The 19950-nt window shown below is 44.0% G+C and overlaps 1 protein-coding gene across 5 annotated transcripts in view; it reads left to right on the top strand.

Annotated features, from left to right (window-relative positions):
• The window catches only part of COQ8A (coenzyme Q8A), a 92171-nt gene that overhangs the window by 69623 nt on the left and 2598 nt on the right, over positions 1-19950 (top strand). For all 5 annotated transcript variants that reach the window (XM_061625011.1, XM_061625009.1, XM_061625013.1 and 2 more), the window contains 9 exons: positions 1497-1619; positions 6247-6332; positions 6759-6899; positions 10918-10999; positions 12404-12497; positions 12752-12893; positions 16645-16752; positions 18191-18256; positions 19237-19323. In XM_061625011.1, the coding sequence (XP_061480995.1) occupies positions 1497-1619; positions 6247-6332; positions 6759-6899; positions 10918-10999; positions 12404-12497; positions 12752-12893; positions 16645-16752; positions 18191-18256; positions 19237-19323 (929 nt within the window). The remainder of the gene's footprint in view (positions 1-1496; positions 1620-6246; positions 6333-6758; positions 6900-10917; positions 11000-12403; positions 12498-12751; positions 12894-16644; positions 16753-18190; positions 18257-19236; positions 19324-19950) is intronic.

The following is a 19950-nucleotide window of genomic DNA, read 5'->3' as shown; positions in this document are numbered from 1 at the left end:
AATGGAACCAATTGCCTATGGAGGTGGTGGGCTCTCCCACACTGGAGGTGTTCAAGAGGCAGCTGGACAGTCACCTGTTGGGTATGCTTTCAGGTGGATTCCTGCATTGAGCAGGGGGTTGGGCTCAATGGCCTTATAGGCTTCTTCTAACTCTACTGTTCTATGATTGTATGAAAGGGAGGAGAGGACCCACCAGCTGAACAATCTTTGGCTATTCCTATTCAGACCATCTTGTAGTATTAGTAGTAATAATAATCATCTTTATTATTAATTATTACTACTATTATTTCCATTATGCATTGTGGATGAGAGTCACCATGTCTGTCGAGCAACCAAGTAAAAATAGTCCTGTCAGTCACCGCTAACCTTCAGAGCTGTACTTCTGGTGGGAGAGGAGAAATTAGAATACGTGTGGGCTAAGATGGCTGTTAGGAAGGACAGTTCTTCCAGGAACATGCAATGCATACCAGTCTCAAAGCACCCTCTTCTGTCAGAGGAAGAGAGCTGAGCTTCAAGGTCAATGACCAAGTTTATTGCAGCAGGACCTGTTAAGAACCCCATTGTGTTTCAATGCCTGAGAAACAAATAGATGAGATCCTTGATCCAGAAAATAAAATGTGCAGCCCTGTGAAGCATTTTTGTTTTGTTTGAAATTTGTAGGCTTATACTACCTCAGAATGCACAAGGAGAATGCATGTGTGAATGCTCTCACATTAACATTTTCCCCGTATCTGTGACAGATGGTTCCTCCCAAAAAGATTCTCAGCTAGTCTTCTGCTGGATATACTAGCCTGGCAGAGGCAGGGAGATTTGAGGTTCTAAACATGAGAGCACATTTGAATGAAGCAGTGTGCTTCCCCAACCTCCAATTCATATAGATAGTATAAGGATGAAGCATGTGCGGCCCTCCAGAGGTTGGATTCCAACTCCCATCAGCTCCAGCCAGCATGGCATGATGGGACTTGTAGTCCAATAACATCTGAAGGGCCACAGGTTCTCCATCCCTGCTATACAGCATTGCATGCAGAACCATTTCCTTTGATGCCTAAGATACTGAAAATGTTTGCCAGTGTTCGGTATCTAAAAAGAATAATAAAACTGCTTTATAAATTGGAGGTGTGGGGGAGTATATGGTGGGCAATGAACTTCACCAAAGGGAATATTCTTCCATTAATCTACACAGTTGACAGTGCACAGTGTCACAGTTGACAGTGGTGGTAAAAGGATGGGGATTTTTGCTATTCCTCCAAAAGAAGCCCTGCTGTGTGGGGCTGATGGGAGCTGTAATGCAAAACCACTGGAGGGCACCAGGTTGTCGAAGCCCCCCCCCTCTCTCACTCACTCATATTGAGGAACTCTCTACAGTGATTGATATTTCTCTACTACCTAAAAAGTGGTGCTCTGAACCCAAGGTTTGTGGGCCACGTAGTACAGTGCTGATAGCCAATGGCATCCATATAGCATTTTACAGCATTTTTGACTCTCTCTGTCCTTAGGAAAGAAGTCTGTTACGGATTCCAGCCCATTTCTGTCAGAGGCCAATGCAGAAAGAATTGTGAGGACCTTATGCAAGGTCCGAGGAGCTGCACTGAAGCTGGGGCAAATGCTGAGCATCCAAGGTAAGAGCAAATGGCCTCTTGGTGTGACTTGATCTCCCATCTCAGTGGGAGTGATGCATGCATTTAGTTGGGAGTTTAAAAGAGCCAGGAAGCAGCAGAGGCAGTATGACACTATCAGTATCCATGTCATAAGTGAGCACCAGAATACCTAGTTTTGGAATGTTGTAAGGAGTAAAAGTGCCTTTTTAAATAATGGCTTTAAAAATAATTGGGGGATATCTGCCATAATTTTATTCTCTGTGTCCTAACAGCCTTGCTGCAAACTGAAACCTGTTAGTACCCAATAGTGGCTAATCCCATTAAGTCTGCAAGTGTCCTCCAGAATTCCATGCTAGATTATTACAACTGCAGATTTTGTGGCTTTAAAACCATGCCAGTTTTCTCTCCATGTCCATTTTGCTTCACATCTAGCCAGTGAAGGGTCTGAAGAGCTTGAAAGGTAGCTCGCTGTTTTGGGATGTTTTGGTTGGTCCTAATAAAGGTATTGCCATATTGTTGATTTTTTTATTGATCTTTCACCCAAGGAAAGGTACCATCTATCTTAACCGTTACTTAATGAATTAACAACCACATTGTAGCCATTTTTCCTCATTATTTAAATGTCCATTTGCAATGGTAGCATTTCTTTAAATCTGAGGTACTGAAATTGTGTTTTTGAGAACACCTTATTCCCCCCACTTCAACTATTTCACCTTCACTGCCAGGTGAGAACCAGCAGTACATCTTGCAGAGGTTACTGTATGAAAAGGCTGTACAAATCTCTTTTTTATCTTCACTATGATCTTATTTGTAGTTGCATATCTGCTGTTGGTGGTCTTCATTTGAGTCTAAAACAACAAAGAGCCTTGTGGCACATTTTATAAACTAACACACTTACTATCAGCTTTCATGGTCTCGAGTCCACTTCATTAGATGTATGAAGTGTTACCCATGAAAGCTTATGCTGTAATAAATTTGTTAGTGCTTAAAGTGCCACAAGGCTCAGTCTGTGGCAGCAGAGAACAGACATGGCTCCCCTCTGGAAATGATTTGGGCTTGAAGAATTCTCAAATATCTGTTTATTATTTTTGTTGGTGCTTAGATTTCTCCCAATTCAGGCTAGCAGCCTGTTAAATTTAGATGACATAAATGTGTAACTTGACATGGTGTGACCAAGAGAAAATGGAATATTGGTCTCAGTAGATGTAGATGATCCAGATAGGAATTGGTTAACATCCAAGTTACTACATCTGCAAGTTGGGGAGTAACTGTTTCCACAAGAGCAAGCATACCAGTGTGGCCTCTCCTCTGGTGCCTGTTTTAATTTAAACAAGTTTCTTCCCACTAATAGCCTAAGCATTGCCAAACTGCTGGAGGCCTTTAAAGAAATAAACATGACCTAAGGCAGCAGTCACAAACCTGGTGGATAGACTTATTCTAGTCCTCCTTTAAACTTTGCCAACCTTGTAAGATGCAAGTATGTATTTCTGAGAAGGGCTGGGAAGACGAGCTTTCCCTAGCAGTATCCTTTGGTATTGCTGTTTCTGTTAAAAACAGTAGGTTGATGCAATTTGCAGGCTGCCATCTGCTTGCAGTTGCTTCACCCCCTAAAACTTACTGACCACAAAAAGGGTTAGCATCATCTTGCTCAAACTAACTGCACGGGAGGAACTAGCAAAGGAGGTGGGACTATCGGTGCTTAATTGCGGGGATGTCTTTTAATAGCTAGTATAAACCATAAGCTGTAAGTTGTAGACAAATCCACCCATCCCTAACCCATCTACATTTTATTGGAGAGAGAAAAGAGAGACACATCTGGACTGAACTCCTCTTAGGAAATTCCCAGTATTTAACTTAAAACTAATATAACCTAAAACTCCTCTAGTATAAAATAATTGTTTCTTTCCCTGTTTTCAGCAGAGAGATGCTTATAGGATTGTTTTCTTCCTCTTTACTTTCTTGCCATACTTGAAAATTACTAGTATGCTGTCCCCTATTTATCATTTCAACTTCACGTCTAGCCTAAACATACCCAGTTTCTCAGTCAATCAAATTGTATTGAATAAGTCTTCAGACCATATCAGATACAATAAAAACAAATACATTTTTTAAAAAAATCAGTGAATGCATGAATCTTAAAATGAATAACTAAAATCTAAATATCACTAAAATATTAAAAGCATTACAAATGCCCTGCATGAAATGCAGTTACATGACTCTTCGATCAGTCATTTTTTCCCCTTACACTGTCCATCTTAACTGCAAAAGCTTAGTTTTTAAGGCCCTTTATCACCTTTGCAGCTGCCCTGTAAACCTTCCTTCTCATGCCCTGTCGTTTTCCTGCTGGACTTCACATTTAGGGGTCATTCACAGAACTGTATTGCAAGTCTTTTCTGGTTTACCTCTTATGGTTTTGCTGTTAATGCAAAATAGTGATGAGTATTAGGATCTGTAGGTAATGCAATAATGCCAGAAGGTGTAGGGAATGCAACATCAGTATGTGGCTCCTGATCATCCAAGTTTGAAACAGAATGGGTCAGAATTTTAAGTGAGGAGAAAGTTAGGGGGTGAAAACCCTTTGATGGCTGCTGTTCAGTTCTTTAGCTTTTTCATCTGCTATTCGTCTCCATTGCTCCATCCTCTGCTCTTCTAGATATGGAGCTTGCAAGCCTGCTTTCTGTTAAATATTTTCCTATTTCCCACAGCCCCAGCAGGTGAGTTTCTGGCTGTCCTTGTTCTCTGATTCTCTTAAAAAAATTGTTTTCCTGCAGCCTTCAAACAGATTTTTTTTTAAATTCCAAATCTGTAATATACCCCGTAGTTGGCTTTGGTGCAGGCTGTGGAAGAGGAGGTGGCTGCTGAATTGAAAAGTTTGGGCTAATGGTCCTGCTTTTGTACCAAGTAAAAACAGTCTGTTTGGTCACTTCAATGCCAGTTAGCAAGCTGCTCTTTCCAGAGTTATTTGAAGGCCTAATAGGCTTACCACATAAATGTCAAGTGAAGCCAGCTTGTTGCTATGTTAGCGAGCCAAGTAGATAAGCGCTGGAATAGGCATACCAAGTCACAGCTGATGCGAGTGTTTATGTTCTGTTTTTCTGATGCTGTGAAAGTGGAGGAGCCTGAGGAGAATGAGCTTAAAAGTTTGTGGGCTGTGCCTGGGGATAGATCAGGAGGTCTGATTCGTTGTCATATGTGATGGAACTCTCCTTACTGGTGGACCCCTCTTTTATAGAAGAGCTAAAAGTAATGATGTTACTGAAGACTGTGGCTTCACACTAGTATGTCCAGCTGGTTTGGGAGTTTCTGGCTCCTGCTACCAAGAACCCATTCCCCTTCCTGTTCAGCTGTAGGAAAAAAACTAAATGCATTTGAATTTACTTTCCCAGTGTTTAGAGGATGTACAATTTAACAAAACTTGTGGGAAAAACTTTAGAACACCAGTTTAGATCTATGCAGTGTAACATGTGGGGAAGATTCTAAAGGGAAATTTCAGAGAATTGCCTTTTAAAAACCAGTTAAACCAAATATCAAGATATAATGGGAAAAGGTGGAAAAGGGAAGGCAACAATTTCTCTCTCTCTGTCTGTCTCTCTGTCTGTCTCTCTGTCTGTCTCTCTGTCTGTCTCTCTGTCTCTCTGTCTCTGTCTGTCTCTGTCTGTCTCTGTCTCTCTCTCTCTCTGTCTCTCTCTGTCTCTCTCTGTCTCTCTGTCTCTCTGTCTCTCTCTGTCTCTCTCTCTCTCTCTCTCTCTCTCTCTCTCTCTCACACACACACACACACACACACACACACACACACACACACACACACACACACACACACACACACACACACACACACACACACACACACACACACACACATGCATGCACTCACTCTCTCTCACACACAAACATAAAGTCTGTAAAGTAGATCTAAATTACACGTTACTTGGTGGAGCAGAGTCTTGGGTTTCAGAGCATGTGCAGAGTTTCTTGCAGAAGGAAAGTCTTTGACTAAACTCAAAGGCTAGGGATAAAGCCTCACATGTTTATGGGAATTTGAGAACAATAAAAGCTGACTCCTTAGTGGACAAGAAATGTTGTTTAACCCAGTCATGAGATCCATTCCATCTCTAATGTCAGTGGTCTCTGCGGCCAATCACAAATTTATTTAGAGGCTAGCACCACTTTTTAAATAATTCTACACTTACATGTCAAGAGAACTAATTAGTTCTCGCCTTTGTGAAAAAAAGCTTAACTTGAGAGTGTATATTCTGAAACAAAACACTATTCAGGAATCACCACAGGGAATGCAAAATCCCAGGCACTTCAGGTAGCTAATGTGGTGCCCTCTGGATATTGTTGGACTACAGCTCCCATTAGCCCAAGCATGGCCAATGTCCAGAAATCATTGGAGTTACATAACAATATCTGGAGGTCCATAGGTTCCCCATCCTTGATTTAAAGCATAGAATATGCACCGTCCTTCGTGACCAGGAAAGAGAATGGAAGTGCAGAGCTGACCTAGTTAAAACACTCAGATTGTGACTTTTGTAACTGAAAGTGATAACATAGTTTGTTGGTAAGGCTATTATAAGGGTACTAGAAAACCATCATGTTTAACTGTGCATCTGACCACCTGATTGGGCTTGTTTTTCCCTCTTGGCAGATGATGCATTCATCAACCCACATCTGCAGAAGATTTTTGAACGTGTCCGCCAGAGTGCAGACTTCATGCCTTTGAAGCAAATGATGGTGAGAATTCGGCCTAACTATATAACAGGAGGGAGCCTGGGGATTTAAAGTAGATCGACAAGGAGGGAAGTAGCTCTGTGCTGTAACAAAAAGCAGGCACCTTATATTCTGTATAATGGTTCTGTATCATTCCTGGGCAGCTGGATGAAGAAAGCCCTTAACCCATTTTGCACCTATTTTCCTTTCTTACACCATCATGGTGGGATTCTTGAGGCTTAGCTCACTGATTTGCATGGGATGTTTTGCCATATTGCATTAGGGCCCTTAGGAATGTTATTTATGGCCGCTTACATGCCCATGACGTTTGTTAAAAATGGCCCATATGTCACAGCTAGACTTGAGAGAGAGTCTCTAGTCTAAGCAGAAAGTGGCACTTTCTACCTGGGAATGTAAAACCACAATTTCTGGGTTTTTATTTACCTCTAGAAAACGTTGAACAATGACCTTGGCCCTAACTGGCGTGATCAGTTGGAGTTCTTTGAAGAGCGGCCTTTCGCTGCAGCTTCGATTGGGCAGGTTCACCTGGCTCGCTTGAAGAATGGGAAAGAAGTTGCCATGAAAATCCAGGTGGGCCTAGTCATCTCAATGTTTCCAGACCTAGGGCCCACCTTTAGCCCAAATGTGCACTTTGAGGTCCACTTCGTAATATTTTACAATATATTGTGTAGTTTCCTTCCACCTTTGCCTCCTGGAGTATATACATACTTTATAAGTATCAGGGGTGGCCACTGGCCCTATGTAGCCTCCCTTCCTCCTCCCTTCAAAACACACATTTTAAATGCAAATTTGCAAAAACTTAAAACAAGCCTTTTAAGGATCTGGCAATGTCCCCGCCTACTAGTGAACCATTTGATGTTTTTTGTGCTCACGTTCCAACCCTGTTTGTGCCCAATACAGAGAGATAGTAAACCCTTCCCTCAGGGAAGTGCAACAAATGGGGGGATTCCTTCCTGACAGAGCAAACATTATATATTTGCTAGAACAGTGTAGCGAAATAAAGAGTTTGCAACGTAGAGCACTGGCAGAGAGAGATAATATTGAACACACATTTTTATGGTGGAAGCAGTGCCGTTAAGGGAGCTGGAACATAGTCTGAGAACATAAGAAGAGCCTGCTGGATCACACCAAAGGCACGTCTAGTCCACTATCTTTTCTCACAGCGGCCAACCAGATGCCTATAGGAAGCCCACAAGTAGGGCATGAGTGCAACACTCCTCTCCTGCTTGTGATCTCCAGCAACTGGTGTTCAGAGGCATGCTGTCTCCTGATAGTGGACATAGTGTGCAGCCATCATGGCTAGTAGCCACATCCTCCATGAATTTGCCTAATCCCCTGTTAAAGCCATTCAAGCAGGTGGTCAATACTACATCTTGGTGTAGTGAATTCCATAGTTTTAACGATGTGTGGAGCAGGGTGGAGGAAACATAAATGTTGGATAGTTTTGTCTCTGTCACTTAAACTTGTATCTACAAGTGTTTGAGATCAACAGAATAGAGACATGATCTCCAAATGGAGGAAGTGCTCCTTCAGCTCCTGCATTTGTTGCTTGGGTTGTAAACTAAATACATTATATGAATGGTTCATGTGTGTTATAGCTCCCTGTTTGCTGATCTAACTGTATGTCTGAACCATTCATGCTACAAACTCGGTTGTTTTTATTCAGTTCTGGGAATGATTTGCCATAAGCATCTCTTTTCTGCAAATCTTGGTATTGCAATTGCTTTAATTCTTGTGCCCTCAGAGTTAGGCGTTTTCATCATCTCCATGAATTTCTTGAACAGTGGGAAAATTCTATAGATCAGGAGTGGGGAACCTGTTGCCCTCCATTTGTTGTTGGATTCCAATTCCCATCAGCCCCAGCCAGCATGGCAAGTGGACAAGGACAAGGGAGTTGTAGGCCAACAACATCTGAAGGGCCACAAGTTCCCTACCCCTGCTGTAGATGGTTCAAAGGTTTTGCTGGGTTGCTGCTCTTGTTCTTGGGTTGTCCAGTATAGGTTAAAAGTGATGGAAAGTTCCTGTTGCTGTGGCTGTTCATGTCAGTCCGCTACCCAGAGCACAGGTGTTAAGCTGTGAAAACTGGCTCCCTTCGCTCTTTTTAGAAAGGGAACGGAGGGGACAGAGCTGTGAGCTTGGCAGGCTATATTTTGCAGTATACTAGCCTGGAACATTTGAGAAGAGTAGAGTTGGTTTGGGACAGTCTAAATGAGCTTGGAAACAGGAAATTTAACTCATTGTGCCCCTTTCTCTCCCTTCTCCCCTTTAAGAAATTCCACAGTCAGTGCAAAGTAAAATTGCATGTTGGAAAATAGACTGCTCTGATTACAGACGAACAGTATCATTTCTGAAGGATTTTCTTCTGGTCCTTTTTTAAAAATTCTGTGGCTGTAATGTACCCCAAGTTCAGTCATGATATTTCCAACCAGGGCTGAGAAGATTCCTTGTTTGAAACGCCGGAGAGCTGCTGTCAGTCAGTGTCAACTGGCAAAGGGGTAGAGACCTGTTGGCTGGATCAGCCTCACAGTGCCTTCTTATCTGACCGGTGGTATTTCCTCTGTCTGCCTGGCTCCCCTCCTAGGCGCCCCTCCTTATCTTCATCTCCACTGTCCTGCATGGCAAACAGCTTGCCCTCCTGTTCGTTCTCTTTCTCTTTTCCTCCTCTGCAAAAACACTGGCCACAGTGAGAACTCTGTGTGTGTATGTATGGGGGCAGACACGCAGTCAGGTATATACGAGCTCAGGCCTAACCACAGAGTACAGTAGCTAGAGAGGTGTAGCATCCTTCAGAAAGATGCTCTCGCTTGCAAAGTCCATGATTAGACCTTCAAGCGTGTGCATGCACCTGCCTGCTTCCTGAAAGTAGGGAAGGCAGAGAGTCTTTGGATGGCCACCCTGCTAGGTACTTAGCTCACTGAGCAGCCGTCTCAGCTCAGAGTATGCCTTACGTGGCCTGTCAGTGCTTTGTGGGAGGGGATGCATGAAAAGGGGAATGGGGTTGGGAAAGGCTGCTATCTTGCATATTGTCCAGAGGCTGTGTATGTGTGTGCAAGGAGGGTTGGAAAGGGAACATGAGAGCAGTTGATGTGGTAGAGAGTGATTTATGCTTTTGCAAAACACAATGGAAGAGACTGACAGCTGTAAGTTGTCTGTGTTGCTCCAGATGAACAGTGTGTGTGTGCATAAGATTAGACAGTGAGAGCGAGAGAGAGAGAGAGCATGGATGACAGATGATGAGGGTGCATACAGGTGAGTGGGTGGATGGATGAGGTATCATAGAATCATAGAGTTGGAAGAGTCCTATAAGGCCATCGAGTCCAACCCCCTGCTCAATGTGGGAATCCAACTGAAAGCATACCTGACAGATGCTTGTCGAGCTGCCTCTTGAATATCTCCAGTGTGGGAGAACCCACCACCTCCCTAGGTAATTGGTTCCATTGTCATACTCCTCTAACAGTTAAGAAGTTTTTCCTGAAATTCAGTTGAAATCTGGCTTCCTGCAACTTGAGCCCATTATTCCATGTCCTGCACTCTGGAATGATCGAGAAGAGATCCTGGCCCTCCTCTGTGTGGCAAACTTTCAAGTACTTGAAGAGTGCTATTATATCTCCCCTCAGTCTTCTCTTCTCCAGGCTAAACATGACCAGTTCTTTCAGTCTCCCCTCATAGGACTTTGTTTGCAGTCCCCTGATCATCCTTGTTGCCCTCCTCTGAAACTGTTCCAGTTTGTCTGCATCCTTCGTAAAGTGCAGTATCCAGAACTGGACGTAGTACTCAAGCTGACGCCTAACCAGTGCCGAATAGAGGGGAACTAGTACTTCATGTGATTGGGAAACTATATTTCTGTTAATGCAGCCTAAAATAGGATTTGCCTTTTTTGCAGCCACATCACACTGCTGGCTCATATTCAGCTTGCCATCAACAACAATTCCAAGATCCTTCTCGTATGTAGTGTTGCTGAGCCAAGTATCCTCCGTCTTATAACTCTGTGCTTGGTTGCTTTTTCTAGGTGTAGAACTTTGCACTTAGCCCTGTTAAATTTCATTCTGTTGTTTTCAATACTCCTGCCTATGCTCCAGCCTATCAAGATCCCTTGAATTTTGTTTCTGTTTTCCAGGGTATTAGCTATGACTCCTAATTTTGTATCATCTGCAGATTTGATAAGCGTTCCTGCAGCTCCTCATCCAAGTCATCAATAAATATTTATTTATTTATTATTTGATTTATATCCCACCCTTCCTCCCAGCTGGAGCCCAGGGCGGCATGTTGAAAACGTTGAAGAGTACTGGGCCTCGGATGTGGGGCTTGTGTGTGTAAGAAAGATGTAGAGGAGAAAGGGAGAGTGAGAAAGAGAAGGGGGTGGCAAAGAGAAGATGGGGAAGGCAATACTGTGCTAGACGGATCAGTGGTCTGACACAGGACAAGCCAGCTTCCTATGATTTCTTTCCACTATTGGGTTTCAGCACCTTTATTTAGGTTTGAGTGCAGCATGATCATCTGTTTTACTATAGGAAAATGTAAGGAAATGAAAATGGCAGGTGGTTGAACTGGATTGGGGTGCTGATCATTTCCATTTTTTCTCTTGCAGTATCCTGGAGTAGCCCAGAGCATCAATAGTGATGTCAGAAATTTGATGACTGTCCTAAGTATGAGCAATGTTCTCCCAGAAGGTAATTGTAGGAAGGGGAGGGATTTTCATAGAGTTGGGGAGAAGAGCCGTCTTAAGTTTCAACTGGAATCTTGTGTTGTTTGTGTGTGTGTCTGATGAACACTACTCTTCAGTTGTCTGCTGTCAGTAGGATGTTTCAGTTGCTCCAAACTCCTTAAATGGGGGAGCAGAATGGGCCCCCAAAGTAGTCACATCTTTGGTACTGGAAACTTAAGTGGGAAGTACCCCCCCAAGGCCCCCCCATCAGTAAATAGGGTATCTGCTTCTTTGCCATCAGCAGTGTCTACTGAAAGGTATTGTTTAAGGTGCTGTCTAGAGATCTGAAAACGCTGTCTAAGAAGCACAGGAATGTCGGAAGCTGCCATATACCAAGTGAGACCAGTGGTTCATCCAGCTTAGTATTGTCTGCACCACTGTTCTTCACCGTAGCCAGCTTAGCCACTGGTCATGGGATCATGGGAGCTGTAGTCCAGAAACATCTGTGGACCCAAGATTGATGAACAGTGGTCTATACTGACTGGCAGCGGCTGTCCAGGGTTTCAAACGGGTCTCTCCTAGCTCACCCTGGAGGTGCCAGGGATTGAACCTGGAATGTTCTGCATGGAAAGCTGTTGCTCTCCCGCTGAGCTATAGACCGTCTCCCTTTGTGACATTTGAGCTGTGATGGCTCTTTCACATACACCCCTTTTCATGCTGCAGGCCTCATGTGAGGAACATGCCCATGTGACATTGCCCTTTTGAACTACCCAGTCACATGGTAGCTTGGTCTTGATGAGAGGAAATGGGACTAGATCTGGAAGGGAAGTGTTGTTAGGCTTCAGAGCCTAAGCGTTGCAACAGTTTGTGCCAAAGCCCAGAATGCATTAGTTTTAGGAGAGCTGGTGTTTTTTCCTCTTTGGCTTTTAACACAGATATGTAGCAGCTGTGGTTCATAAGGACAGTTGTGTCTGGTTGAAAATGCCAGTGAACCAGTGTCCTCAACTCTTCATTCAGTTCTGCCACCTAGCATTTTATCCTTTATTTACACCAGGGTGGGAGAACCTTTTTCAGCTCAAGGGCCACATTCCTTTCTGGGCAACCTTCTGAGGGCCATATGCCAGTGGTGGGAGGGGCCAGAGGTGGAGCAACAAATGCAAATTTTACCTTTTGTACAGCAGGCTAGTTTCTACATATACTCGCACACTCCTCCATCCAGATAAGCAAGAGGCAGCATCGGAGTTCAAGGACCCATTCCAGCCATGGGGGAAAAATGAGGTGTGGCCTGCATGTGGAGAGTTCCGCAGGGCAGGCGGAAAGGCCTGGTGGGCTGCATTTGGCTCCCAAGCCTGAGTTTTGCAGACGCTGACTTGCACCAATTCTCTGTTCAATCCTCACCTGCTTCTTTCTTCTGCAATGTTGCCTCTAGGCCTCTTCCCTGAACATCTGATTGAAGTTCTGAGCAGAGAGCTGGCCCTGGAATGTGATTACAAGAGAGAAGCTGCATGTGCTAAGAAATTCAGGTGACTTTGACAGGGGTCCTCTGCCCTGTTTCCTTCCTGCTCTTCCCATTTTACTGTGTGATGTTGAGGAGTTTTGGTAAAGTAGCACTAAGGCTGCAATTCGGGGCTTTAGTTTCATGCCAATCACTCAGTGGATAATAAGCTAGCTGCCTTTTGGCAAGGCAGGCCTCCCTTTGCTGAGACTGGATGCTTTTGAAATCCCAGGCCCTGTCGTGGGGGGCAGCTTTCTTACCCTTTTGTTTCCTGCCCCCCAGGGAGCTGCTCAAGGACCATCCCTTTTTTTATGTCCCTGCTGTGGTGGAAGAGTTGTGTAGCCCCCACGTCCTGACAACAGAACTGGTGACGGGGTTTCCGTTGGATCGAGCCGAAGAACTCAGCCAGGAGATACGCAATGAGGTATTGCTGCCTGACACGTTTCGGCTTGCTTGCCTGTTTATTGCATTTATATCCCACCTTTCCTCCAAGGAGCTCAAGGGGGCATACGCGGTTCTCCCCTCCCCATTTGATCCTCACAACAACCCCGTTAGGTGGAGAGGCAGTGCCTGGCCCAAGGTCACCCAGTCATCTCCATGGCTGAATGGGGACTTGAACCCTGATCGTAGTCTATCCCCCCTAACCATTACTCTACGCTGGGTCTCAGCTTGGACATGGCGAAAGGAGTTGGGTATTGCTGGAGAACACGGACACCTTTCTTCTACCATTTTATTAGAGGGTGCTCTGGAATTGATAGGCTGGGACTGCACCAAGTATTATGTGGGAAACATGGATTGGGAACATTGGGAACCCTTGGAAATGCTCTTGCTGGGCTGGGGGGGCATTTTGCTGGGGAAAACTGGCAAGCAGACAGCTGCTCAAGCCTTTCTTGTGACTGCTGCTTCTGTCCATGCAGATTCATGTCCCTGCCCGTTCTCCTTGCACCTTTTAATATTTCCTCTCTCGTCTTTCCCCTCCCCCCCCCAAGCTGGACTCCTAACCTGGAAATGGACTTAGTGGGGGAGGGGAATCAGCTGGCAGGAGAAACTTGCAGGTGGGAATTGGCAATGCACAGGAGGTGTTAAGCACAGCTCTTGCTCACCCACCTATTCTACCTGAAAGTCCTCACCCTTCCCCTCACCCCCACTGTCTCTGCAAATGTGTGGCTGGAATCATAAATTTCCTGAGATAACATCTAGTTCTGCCCTCAGCCATGGAAGCAAGTCTGCTGATGATAGCAGAAAAGCGTACTAACCTACTTGTCCATGCATACCTGTGTCAGAAATGTGTAGCGTAGAAGAAATAATGAAGCCAGTCCTTGAAGCTTTCCTGTCTGATTGCTTGACTATAGTCTTGCCACAGGGGATTTGCTGTGGACAAGCCAGGCCTAGCGAGGTGTTGAGAATTTGGGTATTATTTGGAAAGCCGAAGTGTTCTTTCAGATTCCCCAGTCCCTGTAGCTTGGAGATGCTTCCAGGAAATACTTGTGGGAAAGTCCTCCTTTCAGGTCCTTCTCGCCATCCCATGCTTCTAACATTGCTGTGCCACATGGTTTGTTCTGGTGCATATGTACCCTGCACTCCCTCCACGGGGTTTTATGTGTGGCCAGGCCCAGATTTGCTTCAAATTTCAGAAATGGAACCGTATTGGGTGCCATCGCTAAATGCCTCTGGGCTGCGAAAACTACTCCACAAACCAGCTTCCCTGGCTGCTTCTGCCTTCTGACAAATGTGACCTTGTAGGTAGGATGCCTAGCTTGGTAAAAGGGATCATTTTCTCATTCTTTTCTTGGGATGAGTGATTAGACATACACCATCTTATTGCATAAGGAACCAAATATAGGTTTCTGAGTTGGGCCAACCCTAGCATTCAAAAGCTGCTGGAAAAGTACTTGGTAAACATGAGGCAGATGAGAGGGCAAAGTGTGGCTGAAAGGGCATGGGAGCTGAATATAGTAAGGGCTAGAGAGTTAACAAGAGGACAGGCAAGTCTAGCTGCTGCCAGACTGGCAGATGGAGCTAGCCTGGTATTTTGACATACTGTGTAGGAGGCTATAAACACTCTTAAGAGCTGTCAGCACATCACTGAGTAGCAGTTTAAGCATGTTCTCTGGACAAGAGAACTCGGGAACATAATATAGGGTTAGGTTTTGTCACTCTAGCTTGTAGTTGTTTCCCCAGCCTCCTGCCCACCATTGTGAAGGTTCTGTTTGATGCTCTGTATATTTGATTACACTAAAGTCAGGATCATTCAGACCATGGCATTCCTGATCTCTACGTATGGATGTGAAAGTTGGACAGTGAAAAAAGCAGATAAGAGAAAAATCAATTCATTTGAAATGTGGTGATGGAGGAGGGCTTTGTGGATACCATGGTCTGAGAAAGACAAATAATTGGGTGCTGGAACAAATTAAACCAGAACTACCACTAGAAGCTAAAATGATGAAACTGAGGTTATCATGCTTTGGACACATCATGAGAAGACATGATTCACTAGAAAAGACAATAATGCTGGGAAAAACAGAAGGGAGTAGAAAATGAGGAAGGCCAAACAAGAGATGGATTGACTCCATAAAGGAAGCCACAGACCTGAACTTACGAGATCTGAACAGGGTGGTTCACCACAGATGCTCTTGGAGATCACTGATTCATAGGGTCTCCCTAAGTCGTAATCAACTTGAAGGCACATAACACATACACACAGCTTTCTTGCGAAAGATGCACCGATGGCAACAGATGCATACTTCCAAAGATAGAAACTTGACTCATGCGAGGTTCTTGATCCAAGCTGCTTCTACGCCTTGAGTAAACTAAGCATCCTGGGCTATTTCACCTGGTGTGCAGAAGCACTTGTCAGTTTGCCTCAGAGTGTATGCTCAGCAGACAGTTTCGATTAGAAAATAGGTGAGTCAGGGGAAACAGGATAGAAGTGTATAGGGTTATACATGGCGTGGAGAAAGGGGATATAGGGTGATGTGCGTTGCCCTCTCTCTTAATACTAGAATTCAGGGTTATCCAATGACATGGAATGTTGGAAGATTCAGGACAGACAAAAGAGAGTACAACTTCACACAGTGCATAGTTGTTTTAAATCATTTTTATTAAGCAGAGGACCCTACATAAAAATGAACATTAAAAAACAAAAAACAGAGTTACAAGTAATTGCTTAGAGGCTTTCATAACAATGTTGGAATTTACTGCTACAAGATGTAGTAATTGTCACCAACTTGGGTGGCTTTTAAAAGGGGATTAGACAAACGTATGGGGCACAAGGATATCAACAGTTAGTAGACACGATGGCTGTGCACTCCCTCCAGTATCTGAGGTGGTATGCTTCTGATTGCCAGTTGCTGGAGAGCATGAGTGGGGAGAGTACTGTTGAACCCATGTGCTGCTTGCAGGTTTCCCATGGCACCTGGTTGGACACTGAGAATAGGATGCTGGACTAGATGGGCCATTAACCTGATCCAGCAGGGCTGCTCTTATGTCAGCAAAAGCCAGCCCCAGCTCCAACAAGTGAGCCTGTATGATGTATTTTCAGATGCATATTGTCACATTCACACTTAGCATTCGCATCTGAAGTGGACATTTAAAGACACATGATGAGGTCCTAATCCGTTGGTTGCTGAACTAAATCTTTACAAAAATTGGCTCAACTGATGCTCTCCTCTTCCTCTGACCTACTCTCTTATAAACAGCACTCTGACTCTGGGCTACGAATGTAGTTACAATGCCGGCTCCATTAACCTCAGCCTTTCTGTGGTTGGTTGCAAATGTGTTAGAGGAAGCTAAAGGGTAATTAGGTGACTGTTGCTATTCTTATAGTTGGGCGAGCAAGAGCTTGCTCCTCGGACTATATGTTAGGATGGCTTCAGATGTTACACGGAAGGGACCGCACTTTTTCTTTTCAAGCTTTGTAGTTGTGTAATGTCCAAAGCAGGGACTCCAGCTTCCCTCTTTGTCCTCCCACCTCCCTCCCAAGGGAGATGTGTAATCTACAGCCACATCTAATCTCAGGAGTCTTTGTTAGCATCCCTGAATGGCCATGATTTATGGTTTCAATATATTCTGCTTATGTACAACTAATGAGTCTGGGGCAAGTGGTATCTGTTGCTCACTGATGGCTTATTTTTGGATTCTCGTCCATTTTCGTTCATTTGTTGCAATTTTTGCAGATCTGCCACAACATACTTGTTTTGTGCCTGCGAGAGCTGTTTGAGTTCAGATACATGCAGACTGATCCAAACTGGTCTAACTTCTTCTATGATCCAGAATTGCATAAGGTAAACGGCTCTAGAATCTGGCGTTGGCACCAGCTGCTTATACAGCACTTACTTTCTCTTCAGCAATGGGGATGTAGCCTATGGATTCTTAACTAATGTACTCCTTTAGGCAAAAGGTCAAGGTGGTTAGAATAGCTTGCCAACAGGGCAAGTGAGCTTGACGATAACACTTGGAACCTGGCGTTCAGAGGTTTTATGTGGAAACTAGAATGTATTTCATAGAAACAATACAGCAAGTGCATAATGGGAGGGATAGGAAGATTCCATTAACAATCAACAAGAATTCCACTGATAATGTCCTTAAAGGAAAATGTAAAAAAAAAAATTATCACCTGCCAGACCTAAGAGCAGGGATGGGGAACGTTTTTCTTCTTATGAATGCTGGTGACCCATCAGAATAGCCAGCTGGGGACCACAGCTGATGGTGGGTGGAGATACAGCATTGCAGGATTGCATAACTGTCTGTGCTATCCCATCTCTGCTCCTGTGGTGCAAAAGAGAGACAATCTAGAGGGCAAAAGTGGGCCCGCAGTGTCCAGAGAACCAGATGACAGGGCTCAATGAAATTAGGCAGAGCCACAGGATCCCCACCCTACCTCTAGAGAGATTTAACTTCTTTAATGGTGTTGGAGCAGTGGTTTTAAACTTCCTGCATGCAGCAAACCCTTTCTACATCATCTTGTGCTGCTAAGGGAATCCCTGTATATTGCAGACGATTCTGGGGCATAATCTAGGCCCTGCATGGGGCACTCGCCAGACTCGGTGGATCTTGCCGTTGCCTTCTATGGACTGAGTGTGCGCTCTTGCATAAACTGCCTAAACTCTTTACGGCTGTGCATTGCCGTCTTGTCTATGTGCTGTGTTAAAATTATCTTGCTCAATGAAGGGTTACTTGGGCTACTTTTTACAGGGTTACTTGGTCAGTTCCCATTTTGTACAATATGACCCTTTTTGCTAAGTGGCCATGTCTGTGCTCTTCAGCTGTGTTCAGTACTAGGAACAAAGAGCTGAAATTCTTCAACAGAATGAGGCTTGCCAGTCATACTGTTTTTTGGGTTTTTTTAATATAAGCAAGTTTAGCCCCATTTTAATATCGCTCCCTTTGAAGTGTACTGTATTTTATGTATTTTTATCTATTTTAATGTTTTTTGTGTTATTCCCTGTGTATGATGTTATTGTCAGCTGCCCTGAGTGCGCTACTATAGGGTAGAAGGGCAGGATAGAAATATTTTAAAATAAATAAATGGTAAATGTTATTGTTTTGGATTTTCAGCCATTCCTAATAAGAAGTGGACAAAGAAAAAATGGCTTGAAGAACTCCAGCTCAGTGTAATACTTAAAACTGTTTTGACAAACCTTCCAGTCTTTGCACACAGTATGGCATCAGTATAATAATTGCTGTTGTGGTACAGAAATGTCTGTCTGTCTCCTCACCCAGGTGGCACTTCTGGACTTTGGAGCAACCCGGGGTTTTGATGAGGAATTCACAGATGTCTACATAGAGGTGAGGGCTCTCAACCGTCTACTGCGGTTTCTGTTTTGTGGGCTTGAGAAGCATGCTTGCTTTGTATGCAGCTGGACCCAAACCTAGAGGGGCCTTGGAGGAGATTTAGTTTGACCTCTTGTTACACATTTTAGTGGGCACTAGGACATGACCAAGTGGGTTGTGATCCACCAGTGCCTTATTTCATGTAACCCAACTTTATTATTCCTGTTTAGTGTATCCTGAAGGAGAAGAACTTGGACACCTTTCACAATTTATTTGTTCCTAATGTGGATTTTTAAAAACTTGCAAAGAGGGTTGATGTGCGGAAAAAACAGTTTTGAAACCTTAGTAACACCTAGATGTGTGGCTATTTGTTTTAATTTAAATGATCTGGGTGCATATTTTACTGTTCCTGTGAACAGAAACTTGACTCAAAATTGAATGTTAGCAAATTATCACAGGAAAAATGTCCTTTCCCAGTGTAACAGGCAGTAGTTGCTCTGGATCTTCTGTAGTGGGGCATCTGTAGTGAAAAATACCCTATTTTCCTAGTACTGTAAAAACATTTTATTGCCGGGAACACTATTCTTTTTCTTTCTGACAGTGTCTACTGAGGGCAAATATTAGGATTCTTGAAAGGGGATTCTAAAGTTCTAGGCCCCAGTCCAGTGAAGAGTTGAGCACCCTTAAGTCCACTATGATGGATTGTGGTCTATTGTAATTGGCAATGTGATAAATTAGTGTATCCATTCCTTACATCTAGGCATCATATTTCTGGTCTTGAGTGAAAACAGCTGAAGCTCTTAATCTTTGAAAACTCCTCCAACTTAAAGGCTTGGCAGAATTTTTTTATGGGGCGAAACCCCTTAGCCTTCCTTGAGACTGGCCTTGTTTCTGGGTAAAGGGCTTTCCTTGCTGTTGAAGATGCTTAATAAGAGTGTCTCCCACCCATACCTTCTGGCTTTTGAATTGCGGTTTTTTGTTTTCTTCTGATACAGCTAATTAAAGCAGCTGCCGACTTGGACAGAGAGAGAGTGCTGAAGAAATCAATAGAAATGAAATTCCTAACTGGCTATGAAATCAAGGTACATAGCAGAGAACCAAACAGTTCACTCTTTGCTTGGCTGCTGGGGGGACACCAGTCTCTTTTAAAAACCTCAGCTAAAGAGAATATAATGTCTTAGCTTCAAAAGGAGAATATATGTGGAGCAACTCAATGTCTCTGCAAAACCACCATGGAAAACGGGGGCCAATGTAACCTTCAACTCTTAAGCTGTATCTCTCTTCCCCCTTTCAAATCCAGCTTTTATGTCATGCAAGATATCCATTCATTCTTAGTACCAGTGTAGTCATCCCTCAGTGTGAGTTCTAGGACACAAATTAGTATTCCAACTAACAGTCAACAGCAGGGCAAATGGTAACTTTGACAGAACATTGATTCAAGTCTAGCACTGGCTGCGTTATGATGAACCTGCAACCATTTATTACTCTGGATCCCCCTGTCTTTTACAATGCATTTTGGTCCATGCCTGGCCTCGTTGTGATCTCAGGGAAGTTCCTGTCTTCTTGGGGGCTCAGTCAGGGGAAAGCCTGGGTGTATTTGTGAAGGATGCAAAATTTGAAAAAGGCAAGCACTGGCACAAGTAGCAACAGGACTTGCCAGCAGCTCTGATGCTGATCAGGGCAGCAAGCCCGAGCCTGTAATGACAACT

Source organism: Rhineura floridana, chromosome 4 (assembly GCF_030035675.1).
Source record: "Rhineura floridana isolate rRhiFlo1 chromosome 4, rRhiFlo1.hap2, whole genome shotgun sequence".
In the NCBI taxonomy this organism is placed as follows: domain Eukaryota; kingdom Metazoa; phylum Chordata; class Lepidosauria; order Squamata; family Rhineuridae; genus Rhineura; species Rhineura floridana.
The sequence above is the reverse complement of the archived record's forward strand: the minus strand, read 5'-3'. Positions and strand labels throughout refer to the sequence as shown.